This window comes from Centroberyx gerrardi, chromosome 12, assembly GCF_048128805.1.
Source record: "Centroberyx gerrardi isolate f3 chromosome 12, fCenGer3.hap1.cur.20231027, whole genome shotgun sequence".
Lineage (NCBI taxonomy): Eukaryota > Metazoa > Chordata > Actinopteri > Beryciformes > Berycidae > Centroberyx > Centroberyx gerrardi.
This window is the reverse complement of record NC_136008.1, coordinates 29,643,821-29,661,899: the sequence shown is the minus strand read 5'-3', so window position 1 is coordinate 29,661,899 and position 18,079 is coordinate 29,643,821. Positions and strand designations below refer to the sequence as shown.

The window sequence follows — 18,079 nt, the reverse complement described above, 5'->3', positions numbered from 1 at the left end:
GATACGAGAGGGACTAATAAACTTCCCCTGATACACACCAGATACATCTTGGTTCTACGATACCCCTGTAAGTGCTATACTGAGAATCAACAGGATTTGCCATTGGAGGGTTTCATGTAGTAAACATTCCATTAGAATGAGCTATGGCTAATAGCTGGGAGGCGAGCTAAGTCCGTCCATTACAGAGCCGAGAGAGCTGCCAATGGGACTGAGAGCTGAGTGGTGCGGCGCTATCAAGGCCCAGGTACTAATGCAGCCTGACAACTACTCTCTGTTAAAGTCAATGAGATATATGTTAAATGGCCCGGCTATATGGGAATACAGGCTGCATATGGTAAAGGGTACTAAAAGGGTAGGATTAGCAATTTAAATGCCTTGTTCTGACCGCATGTGAATGGGCCACAAGGGAGTAATGATGCTAAACACCCGCCTTTTTTTCCAGCATGGACAATCTGTGTGTGGTGCACAACCTGCCACAGACAAGCACTCACTTTTCCCTCATTTCCTTCGCTCTCTCTCCGTCTTTCGTTGATGCACACGTACACACATGCGCGCACAGGCGTAATATGGATGCATTCATCAGAAAACACAAACACACCTATACCATGCACAACAGGGTGATGCAAGTTTTGCAGCAAGTAGTCACCCACACATAGAAACATGTACAAACGGACACGCATGCACAAACACACGGGCAGGCACACACACACACACACACACACACACACACACACACACACACACATATGCGCACGCACATAGCAAACATTCATAAGGAACACATCAGGAAATGCAATCACCCAGAGCAAATATAGCCTACCTCCACTGTTTTCACACACAGCAAAACAGTCACTCAAATTACCTTCTCTGGCTGACCGGCGGGGCATACACAAACAGCAGCAAACGACCTTGCCAAGCCTCCGTGTCCCAAAGGACATTTATCTGATTTGTCAAGAGTATACAGTTATATCATCTAGGGTTCCAAACATATGGCTTTTTGAAGGCCGATACCGATATTTTCAGAATCAACTCAGAATCAACCGAATTTAAAATTTGACCATTTTCAGGCCAAAGTCAGTAGTCCGAGTTTCCCCCAGAATTGTATTTTTAACAGGGTGGAAAACGCCACTGAAACATCATTTAGACCAGTGGTTCTCAACGTGGGGGTCCGGGGACCACCAGAGGTCCTTGAGGGGGTTCCAGGGGGTCCCCAGCAAATTGATGAATTGTTAAACTTCACCATTATTTCATTTACAAGAAGTTAACACAATTAGAGAATGTAGAAGAATGACTGTTTTGATCATAGTTTCACTGTTATCTCTCTACCTACAATACAGATAGTCATGGAATTCTGGACAAAATCATATCTAACAATACAAATATTCTCAGATTTGGGTCCGAGACACAAAATCTCATCAAATGGGGGTCCGTGGCCCTAATGTGGACTAAATTAGGGGTCCTTGATATGAAAAAGGTTGAGAATCACTGATTTAGACCATCACGGGACAGTAAATCTCTCCATTGAAAGCCAGACTAATGAAATTATTTTAGTGCTAGCAGCACTTTAAAGCAGGGTGACCCACCACACCTATTCAACGGTGGGGGGAAACACTACTAAGGGATGCATCACTGAGTTTAAATGAAGAATTAATTCACATAAAACATAATGGAACAATTAAAGGAATAAGTAAATTGTGCAAAGAAAATAAAATGTCACTGCAGGTTTTACAGACTGTATCAGGACACTAATCAGCTATGTTGGCTTAATATTATATATTGGCAACCCGAATATATTGGTCAAAACTAAATATCTTCCATTTTATTCCATGTTTCTAATACTTTCCAGGCAGGCAAAAAAAAAAAGAAAGTCCGAAGCATCCTTCACAGCGACAGGACCCATCTTTCAAGTAACCAGTGCTTTCAAGCTTTGTTCAGCTGGCATTCACAGAGAACATGTTGTTCAAAAGCTCCCCGTTTTCCGAGAGGCACAAACACTGCAGCAACGATCTTACAATCCCTCCCGTATGTGAATGAATGCGATACGGGATAAGAGCAGCCTTTGCATGAGGTCATTGTGTTAAGTTGTCTGCCAGCCGTGCCTCTGAGTGATTCTGCCTCTCTTAACTCAGGTACTTAACCATTTTTGTTTTTTTCTTCTTTTCATTTGCAGTTGCAGTTGCTGGAGGCTGCATTTGTAACAGGATTATGACAATCTGCCACTGAGCTCCGTAATCAAATGTTGTACCTCCGCGCGACATGCAAGGTGCCACCCTCCCTATTCAGTCTGTTATTGATGCTACATAGCTCGCTATTCTTCTCCTGGCTGGCTGTGGCCGCAGGGTTTCCCCCTCTGTGTGGGTTACAGTCAGGGATGCAGTGGAGGGTAAACCCACCTAAACCCAGTTTACACAGCTTTTTAGCCTTATGTAAATCTTCAGGACCTAAATTCATAATATACATAATATGTATATATACTATATAACTTACTCTCATGTAAGTTATATAGAAGATAGAAGTTTACAAATAAAGTTATAAACAGTCTTATGCCTTATGATTGCCTTATTGCCTTATCTCTGTCCAAAAGTCATGGTTTACCCTCCTTTTTATTTACCATGACATCACTGGTTACAACTGAAGACAATATTACCATATTATCTAGTTTGCTAGCAATATTATTGCCATGCATTTCATAGCAACAGTAAACCTGATCCTTGATTTATGCATGTGTGAATAGCAACTTCAGAGACATATTAAATGTATATTACGGTATGTGAGTATCATGTGTTTACATTAAAATGTCTTGAACAAAATAGAAGATAAAATGACACCTCAGTGATCCCCGTGGGGAAATTGGGTCAAAAGTAATAGAACATAGCAGGGAAAAAAAGGAAAATAGAATATAAGCACAAAAATAGAAAATAGAGGGGAAAAAAACAAGCAGAAAAAATACAATATAAACAACTGGGTTATATAAATATATGCAGCTGTGAATTTCAACATGTTAAGTAGATGTATGGGTATCAAACAGTAAAGCCTGGAATGCACTGGAATGCATCAGATGTGCACACTGTAATACGCACCAACTATTTTGAAATAGTTGAAATCAAGGAGCGTCAACAGAGACCAGTACAGCTGTTTTTGTGGGTATAGGTATAGGTATGTCTGTGTTTTTTTGATACATTTCTAATTTGCAGTCATATATTACAGGGTGTTTCTTTTTTTTATATTTCATTAATTAGCACCTTTTGGCAGCTTGCCAAGTCAGTTTTATCAAACAAGTTAAACTGATGGAACGAGAATCCTGACATGTCTTTAACGTTAGTTATGTGCATTTTTCTATAGATAAGATTATTTATATATTCTACATATATGATTTAAAGGATACTGAACTGGCCATCTGCTATTGGCTGATCTTTGGTACTAGGTACCTTTTACACAGTGTGAATCATCTGTGTGAAGGGTCAGATTTGTGGTGAAGCCTGACAAGTGAAGTGGGTACTGCACAGCTCATCTGCTATTGGCTGGTCTTTGTGCCAGGTGATGTCACCACCTGTTGTACTCTATAGAAGGTGACATCACCTGGCACAAACACCAGCCAATAGCAGATGACCAGTTCAGTACCCTACTTTTCACCATTAGGTGTCAGGCTTCAGCACAGATTTTGGTGGGGTTTGGTTACTCTTTAAGATGTTATAATATTTAATCACAAAATATGAACATTGAGTTACAATACATTGAGTTGGTGTATTGTGATGATAGCTAGCATACGTACCCATGGGGGTGCCCACTCCGTAGGCTTTGGAGTCGATGAGGCCTCCGATCTGGGTGAGATTGCAGTTGCGCTGCGTGACAAACTCGATGGTGGTGGACTCCATGAGGAACGCGTAGTCCGAGGTGAGCACGCGGTGAATGCCCTCGTCCACGTTCTTCACCATCACCGAGTGCCTCCGACTGCTCATGAACTCCCACATCTTATCGTACGTGGAGATCTTGGTTTTCTACCGGGAGACACAGGATGACACTGTCAGTGAGGAAAGCACTTTGAAAAGGAAACAGCGCGGCACCTTCACTTTTGTTTCATTTATTCATTTTAAAGGCTATGTGCCATATTTTGGCAAATGTCGAGCTTGAGGTTGAGGGTTAATGAGGAATTATTTATAGTCAGCTATGACAGGAGAAAGGAAAAACAGGGTTTCCGTGAGCTTGAATTGTGAGACGCTGAGGGAAACAAAGACAGGCAGAGCGCTCACATCGCTCATTGAAATACTGGCAATGCACACAAGTCTATCAACCCATTTACATTCAATTATTTTCTAAATTTCATTAGGAAAACATGTCATTTACTTCACCCAAAACTTTGTGCGCTTCTAGCAGTGCTGTCTTCTCTCTGGCTCAGTCAATATCTCTTGTGAGGAGAATATGGATTGAACCAGAACAGCATGCTAAACAGCAGCAATAGTGTGATTTTGTATGATTGTCCATCTCTGCTATCTGTGCTGCTGCTATCGCCTATAAGCAGTCGCAGCAGTCGTGCTGTCACTAGTTGTGCGCTTCACTTTCTACACCTGTAATCTCAGAGAAAAATCCAAGGGTGCATTACTCTCCAAGGGAGCAGATTTGAAGGCATTTGAAACCTAATTAAGTCACATCTTCAAGGTCCTGCCCGCCATTATTGTGTGTAATGGCTTTTTGTGGCTGGTCGATATTTTAGATCAACTGGGTGATTTGCGAAGTGCCTATCAGAATCTTTCGGAGTCACCCTTGACAAATCAGGCGATTGAGCATGCAAGCTTCAGACTGCTGATAAGTCGAGAGCAGTGGCTGTGAATACACGGAGAGTCAGATAACCACCTACACTCCCGAGTCAGGCAGAGAGCCGAGGTGGGCTTCCCTCAGCCTCCGCGCAGGGATCCAGTGCTGATTACACTAAAACCATATGAGAGATCTTGGGAAAAAAAGCAGCGGGTACATACTATGAATAGCTGTCAAACCAAAATAGCAAAATAAATCCGTGAATGTGTCACATCGTTTTTGTGTGGATGAACTGAATCAGGAGATTCTAGCTTCTTTCGTAATTACAAAAAATATCAGGTCCAAAAGAACACTCTTCGCTGTCTGATCCTCTCAAGTCATCACCTGCCTGATAAAGTTTTCATCTCCGTCGAAGAATCACGTCCTCGTTTTCAGAGACTCTGCTAGAAGCCGGGGCTGATTAGTACAGAGCGCCGGCTAATCCTTTGATCATATTGAAGTGGCCCAAGATTAGCGATGCTATACAATCTACTCCTGCATCCAGATCTGTCCAAAGGATTTCAGGCGTGTGCTGTGTGTGTGCCTACCTAAAAACACAATCGCTTTGCAGAGAAAAAACACCACACCACACAACAAGCTTATCGTGAGATTCCAACACAAGAGCGAAAAGACACTCGGTTTGGTTTTTAACCACAAGTGAATGATGTGGGGCGATGAGGAGAAAAGAGGCAGCGAAACCACTGTCAACCCTAATCAGGTCAACATGGTGAGTGAGTAATACTCTCCATTACTGTGAATCTTCATGCGGTATATTAACTGGTTTGTGTCACATTACATGGGAGTTGCTTACACTATGCTCCAATCAAGACTGAGATGATCTGGTGTCTGATCCTTTAGTCCACAAGTATACATATACATATATATATATATATATATATATATATATATATACATATACAGTACATATACATATACTTATACTGTACATGTACATATCATATACTGTACATATGCATATACAGTACATATACGTATACTGTACATATTCATATACATATACTGTACATATACTGCACATATACATATACTGCACATATACATATACATATACTGTACATAGAAATATACTATACATATACATATACAGTACATATACATATATTGTACATATACATTTACATATACAGTACGTATACTGTACATATGCAGTACATATATACGATACCAGGGTTCAACCCATATGGGTTTTTGAAGGCCAACACCAATACCGATATTTTTGCTGATACCCGATATTTTGTGCCAATATTTAATATATTTAAATTTTATAATTTTCATGCCAAATATTCCCCCAAAAATAATATTCACTCAACAATTAGTATTGTTTCCACCAGAATTGTGCCTCTGAAACAGCATTTGGACCATGGGACACTAAAACACGAAAACCAGTGTAGTATTGATCAATTCTACAATAAATATGGAATCAATCAAGCTACATCATATCCATCATAACAGAGGTGGAAGACATGTCTGCGATTTTTAGCAAAAGACCAGTATCGGCCCCATTTGTCGACAAATATATTGGTCTAACGCAATACAATACACATAACCCCACTTAGTCACATCTCTGAACTGTACAGTACATCATTCCTCAACTGCATTATGACCAACGCTTTAAATTGATTTGTGCTTGAATTCACTTTTTCAGATGCTTCACACCCAGTAAAAGACTGTAACTGATCATACAAATTGGTCGGCGAGTGCTTATCGGACTTTTTCACAACCCTAGTGTCAGTTACTTTAAGTCACCAAGCATAACCTTATAACAGAATCTTTTTAACCCCACTATTTTTAACCACAAAACTCCAAAACTACTGTACACTCACAAAGCTGATGGTTAAATAATGTTGATTGGACGATGTACCCAAAAAGGGACAGTCAATACGAAACAGTAGGGTTAGATTGAACTATTGGTTTGCAGATACTGGCATTAGTCTGGCTTTTAGTGGAGAGTTTTAGTGTCCCATGATGGTCTAAATGCTGTTTCCGAGGCTTTTCCACCCTGACAAGAATCAAATTCTCTTTGAAACACTGCTTTTTTTTTTTATTATTTGGCATGAAAATGGTCAGATTTAAAGATATTGAATATCGAATATCAGTATCAGACTTCAAAAATCCATATCAGTTGAACCTAGTGGTGTAGTCTAGTCTGCACCAATGAATCTAGATAAGTCACAATGCCAATTTATTTTAATGTAGTCAGCAGCAAGGGAAAGTTCAGTACACAATATGTGGGCTGATGGGAGGTAAACTAATGGACAAAACCATATCTGGCACATCTACCTAAAGTATTCTTGTAAGTCTAGCTGTTTGTTTCAATTGGCTGACCATTCAAGTCCTCTATAGAAATGTCGGTCAGCTTGGTGCACACCTCAATATTTTGACAGAAGGGCAGCTTCCTCCACCACAATATTCAACTCCAACTATTCTATCTAGAAATGATTTTTATCATAAATGCACACATATGTAGGCCTGCTGCAACTGAAAACACAAATACATGCTTATTGATTCTTGTGTATAGATGGAAATAGACCTGCTGTGCAAAAATCAAATTGTCAATTGTCTATATTTAGCATGTTTTTTCCAGATTTTTTTTTTGCAGTTTTTGTGATCGATGCTCCTGCAATTCAGTCACCGACTATTTAGCCTTATTGTAACTGTTATAGTTGCCTCATGTTGCTTTGAAAACACCCATATAAAAGTGATGATGGTCAGAGCTCTTTTAAAGCTGACACATACTGCTACTTAGCATTCAACTTTCTGACTGTCCTAACCTGCCTTTGTAATTGTGATTTAGTTACTTCAAAGTTAAAGTCCTTTTTCATGTTTTTTTCTGCTGTTTTGTCCACCCACTCGACATATACAGTATGTGTGTGTGTTTTCTAGCTATCAAAGCAGTGAAGTCGCTGTAATAACCATTCAGAGGCCAAGGTCTTGACACAGCGTTCTGCTCAGTTTGTATTTTATGCACAAACCAAACACACCACATTTAAAACAACCAAAAGTCAACTTCGGAACTACAAGAAATCCCCTCTGGACGCCGCTAAAATTCCACAGAAAGTTCAACTTCACGTTCCCGAAAACAAGAAATGAATTGTTCTCTCCTCTACGCTCCTCTGAGTTGTGCACGGAAGAGGGGGGAGGGGGGGGGGGGGGGGGGGGGCACGGTCAGCAAAGTCCTGAAACGCATTGAACAGGTAACAGCTTACAATAACTATGGAGCCTATGTTCAGGCCAATGCTGCAGAGTCGACAAAATAACCAATCAAACCAAAGTTGGGCTCCGAGGGGGAACCTTGGGGGATCAAGACACAAAAGCTTGCAGTAATCATCCCCGGTCTGTAAAATGAAATACTTCAAGAACACATCATCGTTTTACAATCATCTTGTTACGGACTGTAATTAGCGCACAGTATTCATCAGGAAGAGGGAAGGCTACTGGATGGTCCTGGGAGAGAGATTTGTGAGCGTCACTGTAAACCTTTTCACAGTTGCTTCATGTTTCAAGGCCACATTATCCAACTGTTATTAAGGTTATTATTTCTGCATCGTGAGGGAGCAAGACATGTACTGTTTTAATACCACATTACCACCTTTAAAGTAAGAATCTGCTGTGTTTTCATGTAAATACATGTCTGTTTTGCTCCTCTCTATCACCAATTGACGTAACCCAACAGTGATTCAACCTATATCCAGTTCATGAAAGCTTTTACATTTGCTGTTCTAAACACCCGGTATCTGGTAGGTCTTTCCTGGGACAAATCCTCTGGCACACAGGAAGTGATGCGTTTTACATTTACGGTTTATTTAGAATAAACAGAAGAAGAACTGGGTAATTAGCATGAGCAGCAATAGCCACCATGGCTGAACAGACACATTACCACAATTGGTGAGTTAGGAGGCTGAATGTTTTTTTCCCAGTCGGCAGCTCATATTTACGGTAAATCCGACGTGACTTGAACGTAGCATTAGCGCCAAAGATGTCAACAAAATCAAATAAAATGGATTAAGGATTAACACTATAATCAACAATAAATTCATGGGCATGGATATGGATTTTTAGATTTCACGTGCACACATCTGAGTGGAGAGTTTCAAAGAGAGGAAGACCATGCTTCAGGCTTAAATGTAAGATTCCACATCCCATAATACTGTACAAGATCGATATGACACAGTATCTCAGAATAGTCAGCTCAATAATTAAGCACAACTTAATGAAGTGAAAGTATAAAGTACAGCATGTGCATACGGTATGTGCACATAATTTCACATATTTTCACATATTCTGTGGGTATGTGTGTTCATATATATGTGTATGGATGTATGTACATGTGTTCATATGTGTGTGTGTGTGTGTGTGTGTGTGAGTATGTGTTTGTTGCTTGCGTGCATGTATGAGATCATGTCTTCATTTAAGTGTGTGTTTATGTGTGTGTGTGTGGTGCATATGTGTGTATGTGTTTGTGTGCATCTTTGTGTTTGTTTATGCGCATGTATGTGTCTGTATATGTGTGTGTTCATGCGTGCTGTGTGTGATCACTGTCTTTGTATGTGTATGTGTTCCTATATGTATGTGTTTGCATCTCTTTGTGTATGTGTTTGTGCGCATTTGTATGTTTGTACATGTGAGTTCATGTACATGTACTGTATGTATGTGTGTATGTGTGTATGTGTGTGTAAAGCCCCCAACTCCCCCAACACAGACTCTGTTGTTCCGCTTGTCAAGACTCCTTGCTCGCTGCTTGCCAAAGTGTTTTGCATATTTTTCAAAGGGCCGTAATCAAAGGAATCCAGATAGCGGAGGAAAATAGCGCGCGCTTCTGTCAGCACAAACAACAACTTCCTTTTCATGAAGCATTCTCTCACGCCAAATTTGATAGATATTGTTTACGATACACTGTTGACACTAAACACAGGCGGCTATAAAAAGAAAACCAAATCGCACTCAGAATCACCTCACGTTTGTTGCTTTGTCAGTTCGTCCTACGAGGAACTTGACTGTAACAGCAGAAGAGCAGACATTAATTTTTGTCTATGTATTTATCTACTATCAGCAAATAGTAATAGGATAAAGCAAAGGAAAAAAATTTCCACTACATGTTACATAAAAATGTATGAACGAAAAGTATGACAAATATGAGTTACAGCATTATGAGGGTGTGCAAAATAACATCAGAACATACTGAGACAAAGAAAAAACAAATTAAAATATGTACGCAAAACAGGTCTCAAAATCACACTTCTAGCACATAAACAAACGCAAACAAAGCAGATTCTGACAATATATAAAAAACTAGTCATGTTGCTGAATTGTTTTTAAGTGAATCGCTTTCTTGATGTTTGTTAAACCTTTCAGTTTGAACAAGTGTAACACCAAAATCCGGTCGGAGGAAACTTATGCCAATGGAACGAAGAAAATAATATGTTTAAACGTATTATATAGAGGTGGTGCGATTGTATGCAAAGTCAATGGAAGGAGGTGAACAGAGTGAGATGGATGCAACTTCGCTCTAGGCAGTGCAGACTGACATGAAGAGGCATTCGCTCAAGTAGAAATTTTTTGAGCAAGAAATTCACCTGTGGGGGGAAAGCCAATCAGCTTCGAGCAGCACTCGAATGTCAAAATGACAACTTCATTGTAGCGATGTGGGGATGATGCATTTTGGCACTGTGTTCTAGGCCGTAATTTAATATCGCGATACTGTCCTGCCAAAATATTGCGATGTATGATATTATTGCGCGGGATTTCCAGGTTTTTTTCCACAAAATATTGCGATATTCAGCCCAAGCCTACTGTGTTCTGGTTGTGTAAAAACCCTAACAGGCCTGATGCAGATGCTAATTAAAAGTCACAATTTCAAACTCTGAAAGGCCATAACTGCTACATCACAATTTTGATGAAACTTAGGAGGGACGAAGCATCCAGGGACATGTTTGCTACGCGACTCTTGCAAGTAAAGCAAGGGGAAAATTTCAAAACCAAACTGTAATTTCTCCTGGCTTCCCGTCTTAATATTCGGCAAGCTTCCACCCTGAAAAGCACCAGTGTTTTTATGCTAATGCAACTCCTCTACTTTCTCTGAACTCACTGCTGACAACCAGAAGCCGCCAGGAGTTCAGTAATCTCCCCCTTCGATAATATGGAAACCCAGAGATTTGTGATGAGGGGGGGCTTTGAAAGAGAAATAGAGACAGAGGGCAGGGTGAGGGAGGGAGAGAAGGGGCCACCAGATTAAATCTAACACTTGAAATCTGCAAACAACCGGTTTAAAAAAAGCGATGACGCCAGTTTGGGGCTTGTTAAACGTGAAAGAGAGAAATACAGACAGTTCCACGAACGGACGGACAGAAAGAGTTATAAAGGGCAGGAGGGCTTCAGGTGAGAATGGCTGTGCTTCCGTCAGCAAAAAAGCTTTTGATGGGTTTGATGGCAGGGCGGTGTGAAGGGAACACACACACACACACACACACACACACACACAAACAGACTAAAATGCCTAAAAGAGCAGACGCAGGAATCTCTGCTTGATCACAATACTTTCTGAATGGGGTCTGTATGAAATATGTGATAGATTAGGATTAGGACATTAAGATGCTTCAAAGCAAAGCAAGCACAAAAGGGAAGAGAGAAGTGTCCTGGGACACTTTGGCCATTTTGTACTATTTTGTATTTTGGTCTTAAAGGTGCCGCATGTAGCATTTCAACATCAAATCATTATTGCATTCATTTTGAGACATTAGTATAATTCTAAATGAAACGTAAAATGAAACATTTGACAATGGGCAACTGGCAGCCTCTACGTTGCATTTTACATTGTGTGCCACCAGGTTGGCGGGAAATCTGCTGGATTGCTTTACGGCACAAAACAGGGAGAGGGCAAAGATAGCAGAGACGGGGAGAGGGGGGCAGGAAATAATGGGGGTTTATGGGAAATGTAGTCTTACTTTTGAGAAAAACTAGCACTAACAATACCACTGGTGTGAGATAGAGGCAACCAATCATCTTGTCCATGGTCTCATTTGTTTATGGTAATTATTCCAAGGAAGCACAATTAATTTGTCAATGATATATTGATGTTTAAAAATGCTACATGTAACACCTCCCATCTTTGTCCTCCTGACCTTTTCTCCCCTTGAGCACTTAGCTTCCTTGTTTTTTATGGAAGTTTTTCTGCATGAGAGTATCACTCAAATGCCTAAAATGCAAAATGTAAATGTAGTTTATATAATGATTTGAGAATTAAGTTGTGTGATAAGCTAATTCATTGTGATTTATTGAGAAACTATGACTTTGACGCTGTCCAATATATCTCCAAGGCGTGGGAAAGAGGGAAGGAATCCTTATTTATTTGGAATTCTGAATGAGATATTGGATACTATGATACTGAACTTAATTGTAATGTAATTTGCGTTCTATGTTTTCATCATTGTACCTTTCACATTCTACTTATTCTTCATCCCATTTCTTTTGTTTGCCCTGCCTCCCCCCCTCCCCAACACACTCTCCTCTCCTAGGTATCAAGCTCATCATCTCAATAAGCTTCGTCTGCTTTCCCCCTTAAATCATTATTCTGGAGATATTCCTCTTGCCTTATGGCTAATGCAAAACAATTCAGGCCCTGTACAACTGGGAGAGATCTCGCTCGGAGTCGCGACCATGTGAAGGGCCGGCGTCTCTTCCGCAGATCGCGCCAGGCGCCGCCGGATTACACACACAAGGTGAAAACGCAGCACTGCCAGGGTCCTTAATAAGACGTGATTTTATTAGGTAATAAGAGAGAGACAGCAGTGTGTTTGCTTATTGAATTATTCAGTGTTATTGTAACGACAGTCCATAGGGAGTGTCACCGCTGCAAAACCAAGGAAAAGACGAGTGAGATGATTCAATGCTTCAGAGACTATCCTGTGCAGACATTTACATAATTAGCCACCATTAGACATGTATTTTTACAGAATAAATATAAGTCAATAATTACCCAAACAGTAGGGATTTTGTATTTTTTTCCCCTGCTGTTGAATAATGATTGTAATGCATTCACACACCGTCTAGGAGAGTGCAGCACTGAATCAGTGGAGACGGATGATAAGTCCGATCAAAACACTCATCCATCATCAGAGCAGTATCTTCTTTAGACTGCAGACAGGATGCATATACAGAATATGTTTATTCAGGGGAGGACGAATGCCCTCTGCATTTGCTTGGGTTCATTAATACTCTTTAAACACAAATGAGAACAAAATGCTACACGCTACAGGAAACAAAAACAAACGGAAAGACGGAAAAGCTAGCCCTTTCTATCACAAGCTGCTGATCGATCGCTGAGAATCGTGGTTATACAATAACTACTTTCTCTCAAGAATAGACCTCTACTTTGCATCATTCTTCTACAAAAATACACAGAAGTCACAGAAGCCTGACCCCTAATGGTGAAAAGTAGGGTACTGAACTGGCCATCTGCTATTGGCTGGTCTTTGTGCCAGGTGATGTCACCACCAGTTGTACTCTATAGAAGGTGACGTCACCTGGCACAAAGATCAGCCAATAGCAGATGGGCAGTTCAGTACCCTCCTGTTCACCATTAGGTGTCAGGCTTCAACACAGATTTGGTTGGGTTTAGTTACTCTTTAAGTGTTCTTTATGGCATCTTCATCATGTAATTACAGAGGAAAGAGCCAATAAAATTCAGTGGATCAACATTAGCTTTAATTCATCTTTGGTACAATCCTCAGCATTTTCATTTCTTGAATCAAGTCAGATTTTGTGGTTTAGCAAGACACATAAAGGATGAGGGAGTAACCACGTTGTACAATAAATTAAAGGTGATCATCTTTTTCATGATCGTAAAGCCATTTTGATCTAAAGGCTTATGCTTAAATGCTTGGAATTTGCCCTTCCATCAAGGCAAAGGGCGGCTACTTTAAAGAATCTAAAATATAACATAGTTTTGATTTGTTTAACACTTTTTTGGTGACTGCATAATTCCATTTGTGTTATTTCATAGTTCTGATGTCTTTAGTATTATTCTATGTGGAAAATAGTAAAAATAAAGAAAACCGGATGTCCCCAAACTTTTGACAGCCTGTGTAAGCCTACAGTATGTCTGTATTTGGGTGGGTCACTCTCATGGTGTGTTAGATTAGTTGGCTATATATGGTGCCTGGTCCATTGTATGTCAATGGCATTCTAGCACAATGCATGTGTAGTAAACATAGTTGTAAAATGATCTTCTGACTTGTATTTGAACACATCTCCACATCTCCATAAATAAATTAATTGTATAGTAGAGTCTTCTCATATTCCAATAATTGGTAGTTAGTGGATCGTTAATGCCAGTGATTGTTAGTTTTTGTACAGCTATCATAGTTATTGTGTATGCTCTTCTTTCTTAATAATTACTGGTATTATTTGTAATAACGCTGCATTTAATCTAAAGGGTATATAGAGACAATCCTGAGCAATAACGTGGCACAAATGATTCCAGGATATATACAGTGTTTGACCTGAGGCTGTATTGGCAAAGTAAATTATGGTTGCAAAGGGACCTCAGCATAGGTAGGATGATTAACAGGCGCATATGCTGGTTCTCACACCAACTGTTGTTTTCAGTAATTTGTATTGTGAAATGATAAAGAGACTGTGCAACTATCACCGCAGTGGTTTGCTAATGAATCAGTGTGTGTATGTTTCAGTGTGTGTGTGTGTGTGAGAAAAAGAGAGAGAGTGGGTGAAGAAGAAAATATGTGAGAAGCTACGCGCTCACAAGGCACACGTAAACATATTAATCACCAGTATATGCTTGTGTGTGAACGGTATCTGTGAATGCATGTGTGTTTAAGCCCAGATGGGTGAAAATGAGGTGTGAAAAACAAAATCGTAAAGCTTTAGGATTCTACGGTATTGCAGCGGTTTGGCATCGGCATACACACAAGAGACAAACGGCAGAGAGCAATCGAACGCACAGCAAGGAGATCTTCTGCATGGGTAATGGCGATCTTAAACATGGCTGGATTAATACAATATCCTTGATATGCAGGGGGATTCTATATGATCCTACACTGCAGGGATTACTGAGGACAGCCTTGGCAGAGGCAACACTATTCATGCTGTTACTGCTAGATGGTTACAGGCAATTTCACTGGCAGAATGGTGCAGCTACATTTGGCCATATGACACTATGTTACAGAACTAAATAAAACATCCATCTATGTGATTCTTCTTTTTTATTTGGTCTCCATCTTTAATGCTCAGCGCTCATTGCTGTGGTGTTTCTGCACTGCACTTCCCACAGATCACCTGTCAATCAAACAGTGTGTCCAGTACTGTGACTTTGTCTTTTTGCTTGGATTTTCTGTCGATGCAGTTTGAGTTTCTGTAGGTGGCGCTCTTTTCTTTGTCTGTTCAGCCATGATGGCTATCACTGCTCATGCTAAGTACCCAGTTCTTCTTCTACTTATTCCAAACAATACAGAAACGTAATACACACTTCCTGTGCGGCAGAGGATTTTTTTCAGGAAAGTGCTACCAGACACAGAGGGGCGAATTCACAAAAGGATTGCGCGGCTTTTGCTGACGCTAAACCTGTGCAAATAAGACAAAAAGAAACCGTGTAATTCACAAAGCACTCGCAAAGGGTGAAATGCCCCGCTAACTGCGCTGCCACGCAAATAGTGTCTCGGTGCTCCTGTGCTATTTGCACATATTTAAATTAGGTAATATGCATACATTTGGCGCAAAATTGACCCCTTTCTATGCAAATGAGCCTCATTGCAAAAACAGTCCAATTCACAAAGATCGGCGCTAATTGCCACACGCAGTTACAGTGAAATTATTAGCGTCTTCAGAGAGTTGGTGGTAACTGAAGCGCATTTATAAGGGGTGTCACGCCCAGACTTTCCAGTGATCATGGCAGCAGTGATTGTAGCCAGGCGAAGGCGTCGTAATGCCAGGCGTGCTCGTGAGCGGATATTTCGAAGGAGAATATCACTTGTTGATTTAACTGAGAATTGAATTGAATTGACCTTGCAAATGTCTCTGCAACAATTCCACCTTTGTGTGACCTAAAAAATAAAATTGTCTGTAAATACAGTCTGTAAATAATATTTTGACATTATTATTATTATTACTATAGAACTTTAACACAGATTGCTTCACAAACAAAAGCAGATAATTCAGTACAACCAAACAATCAATACAACTCAATTTCTCACTCTGAAAATATTTTCACTTATCTCACTAGTCAGCACAGTGGGCCTTATTTTGGCCTAAAGATTCAGCACCATGGACAGCCCCGCTCAAACTCATTTATTAGCCTACCTCCGCCAAGGAGGTTATGTTTTCGGTGCCGTTTGTTTGTGTGTTTGTTTGTCTGTCAGCAGGATTACGGAAAAACTACTGGCCCGATTTTCATGAAACTTCGTGGAAGGGTGTAGCATGGGCCAAGGAAGAACCCATTACATTTTGGAGCGGATCCGTATATTGGTTGCACTTGTACATTTGCATATCATAGAAGACTGGATTGGCCTTGGCGGAGGACTGCGCTCTCCGAGTGCCCTTCTAGTTTATTTTGGGATGCAGTGAGATGCAATGACAAACAAAGGATGCAGTGACAGGATGCAATTGTGTCATGAAAAATAAATGAATAAAGCTCCCCTACATTCTCCTTTGTTCTCCGCTTCAAATCATGCCATCTTCTTTTGCAGTCTGAAGGTGTGCGTTTGGAAACACCAACAGCACTGACAGACTGGGATATTAAATCCCAAATATGGTTTCTCGCAGTCCCGGTTAAATTTCTTGCCTGAAGTTTTGAGGAACACCTTTGCACCTCGTCCGTCAGGACTTGCAGCTCGCGGTCTAAAAATTTCATTTTTCTCTTTCTCTCTGCCATTGTCCTGCCTACTGTGTTCTTGGCGCTAAGGCAACATTTATACTTTGCCACATTGATAATTGCAATCAGACGCAAAACAGGGGCAAATTGCACTCAGTTGCAACAGGTTATGGGCGTGTTTGCGCTGGCATATCATTAGCGCAATATCTTTTGTGAATCGGTCCTTGAGACGGAGCAAATAGCGGTTGCAAATGATACGCAATTCATGGTGCTATTAGCGGCCGCAATCCATTCTTTGTGAATTCGCCCCAGAGTGTTTAGAACAGCAAATATAAAGTTTTGATGAACTGGATTAATGAAAGAACAATATATGGGGTTGATATTGGCCCTTTATTAAATATCAGATATCAGCCAGTCATCTACCTCTGATATGATGGGAGGGTCCTCACAGCTACATAAAAAATGTAAATGCTACAATGAAATTTTCTTTATTTCTTCATTGAATTGTTCCAATTATGTTTTTTGTAAATTAATTCATTTCATTTAAAGGCAGTAATGTATCCCTTAGTAATGTTTCTTCTACCATTGAATAGGTGTGGTGGATCATACTGCCTTAAAGAGCTGCTAACCCTAAGAATTTCATTAGTCTGGGTTTCAATGGAGAGTTTTAGTGCCCCATGATGGTCTAAATGCTGTTTCAGAGGCTTTTCCACCCTGACAAGAATACAATTCTGGGGGAAACACTGAATACATGGAATTTTGGCATGAAAATGATCACATTTAAACATATTGAATATCGGCAACTTCAGTTTAAATATTAGTACAAGTACAAATATATTAGTCAAACCCTAAAGTGGGTATACTGTAGGTTGAATCACTACTGTGTTATATCAATTGGTTTTAGAGTAGCAAAACAGACATTTAGTTATATGAAAATGTCACAGATTATACTTAAAGTACTCACTACAAAAGATGTTTCTTAAGCAAATCTTTTTTCAGACAATGTGGCACAGAAACTGCCTGCCTTAAAAATAACCAACCTTAAAGAAGGTCATGGTGGAGCCGTCCTCCACCACCCCGTACTCTATCTTGGTCTGCTTGGCCAGGTCGTCGGCCGAGTCGATGGGTGACTCCATCCTCTCCACGGTGAGGAAGGCTGCCAGGTTAGCCGTGTAGGAGGAGATGATGATGAGGGTGAAAAACCACCAGATACCTCCTACAATTCTGGTGGAGAGGGCTTTCGGCATGAGCTCAGAGCCTGAACGAGAGGAGTAGAGGGAGGCGTGAGGCCCAGCTTGGTCCTGGGCTGGAGAGGAGCAGCACCCTGGCCAGGCCAGGCCTCTGCATCCGCTGTCTGGATCACACACGCAGACAGAAACGCACATACATACGCACACGCAAACACACACGCATACACACTGTGGACAGAGTGGGCAGCACTCGTGG

At 40.6% G+C, this 18,079-nt stretch overlaps 1 protein-coding gene across 2 annotated transcripts in view; it reads right to left on the bottom strand.

The window, feature by feature from the left end:
* Positions 1-18,079, bottom strand: part of grik2 (glutamate receptor, ionotropic, kainate 2) — a 181,664-nt gene that overhangs the window by 19,040 nt on the left and 144,545 nt on the right. For both annotated transcript variants that reach the window (XM_078287236.1, XM_078287237.1), the window contains exons 13-14: positions 17,674-17,891; positions 3,773-3,998 (exon numbers count right to left, since the gene is read on the bottom strand). In XM_078287236.1, coding sequence (XP_078143362.1) covers positions 3,773-3,998; positions 17,674-17,891 — 444 coding nt within the window. The remainder of the gene's footprint in view (positions 1-3,772; positions 3,999-17,673; positions 17,892-18,079) is intronic.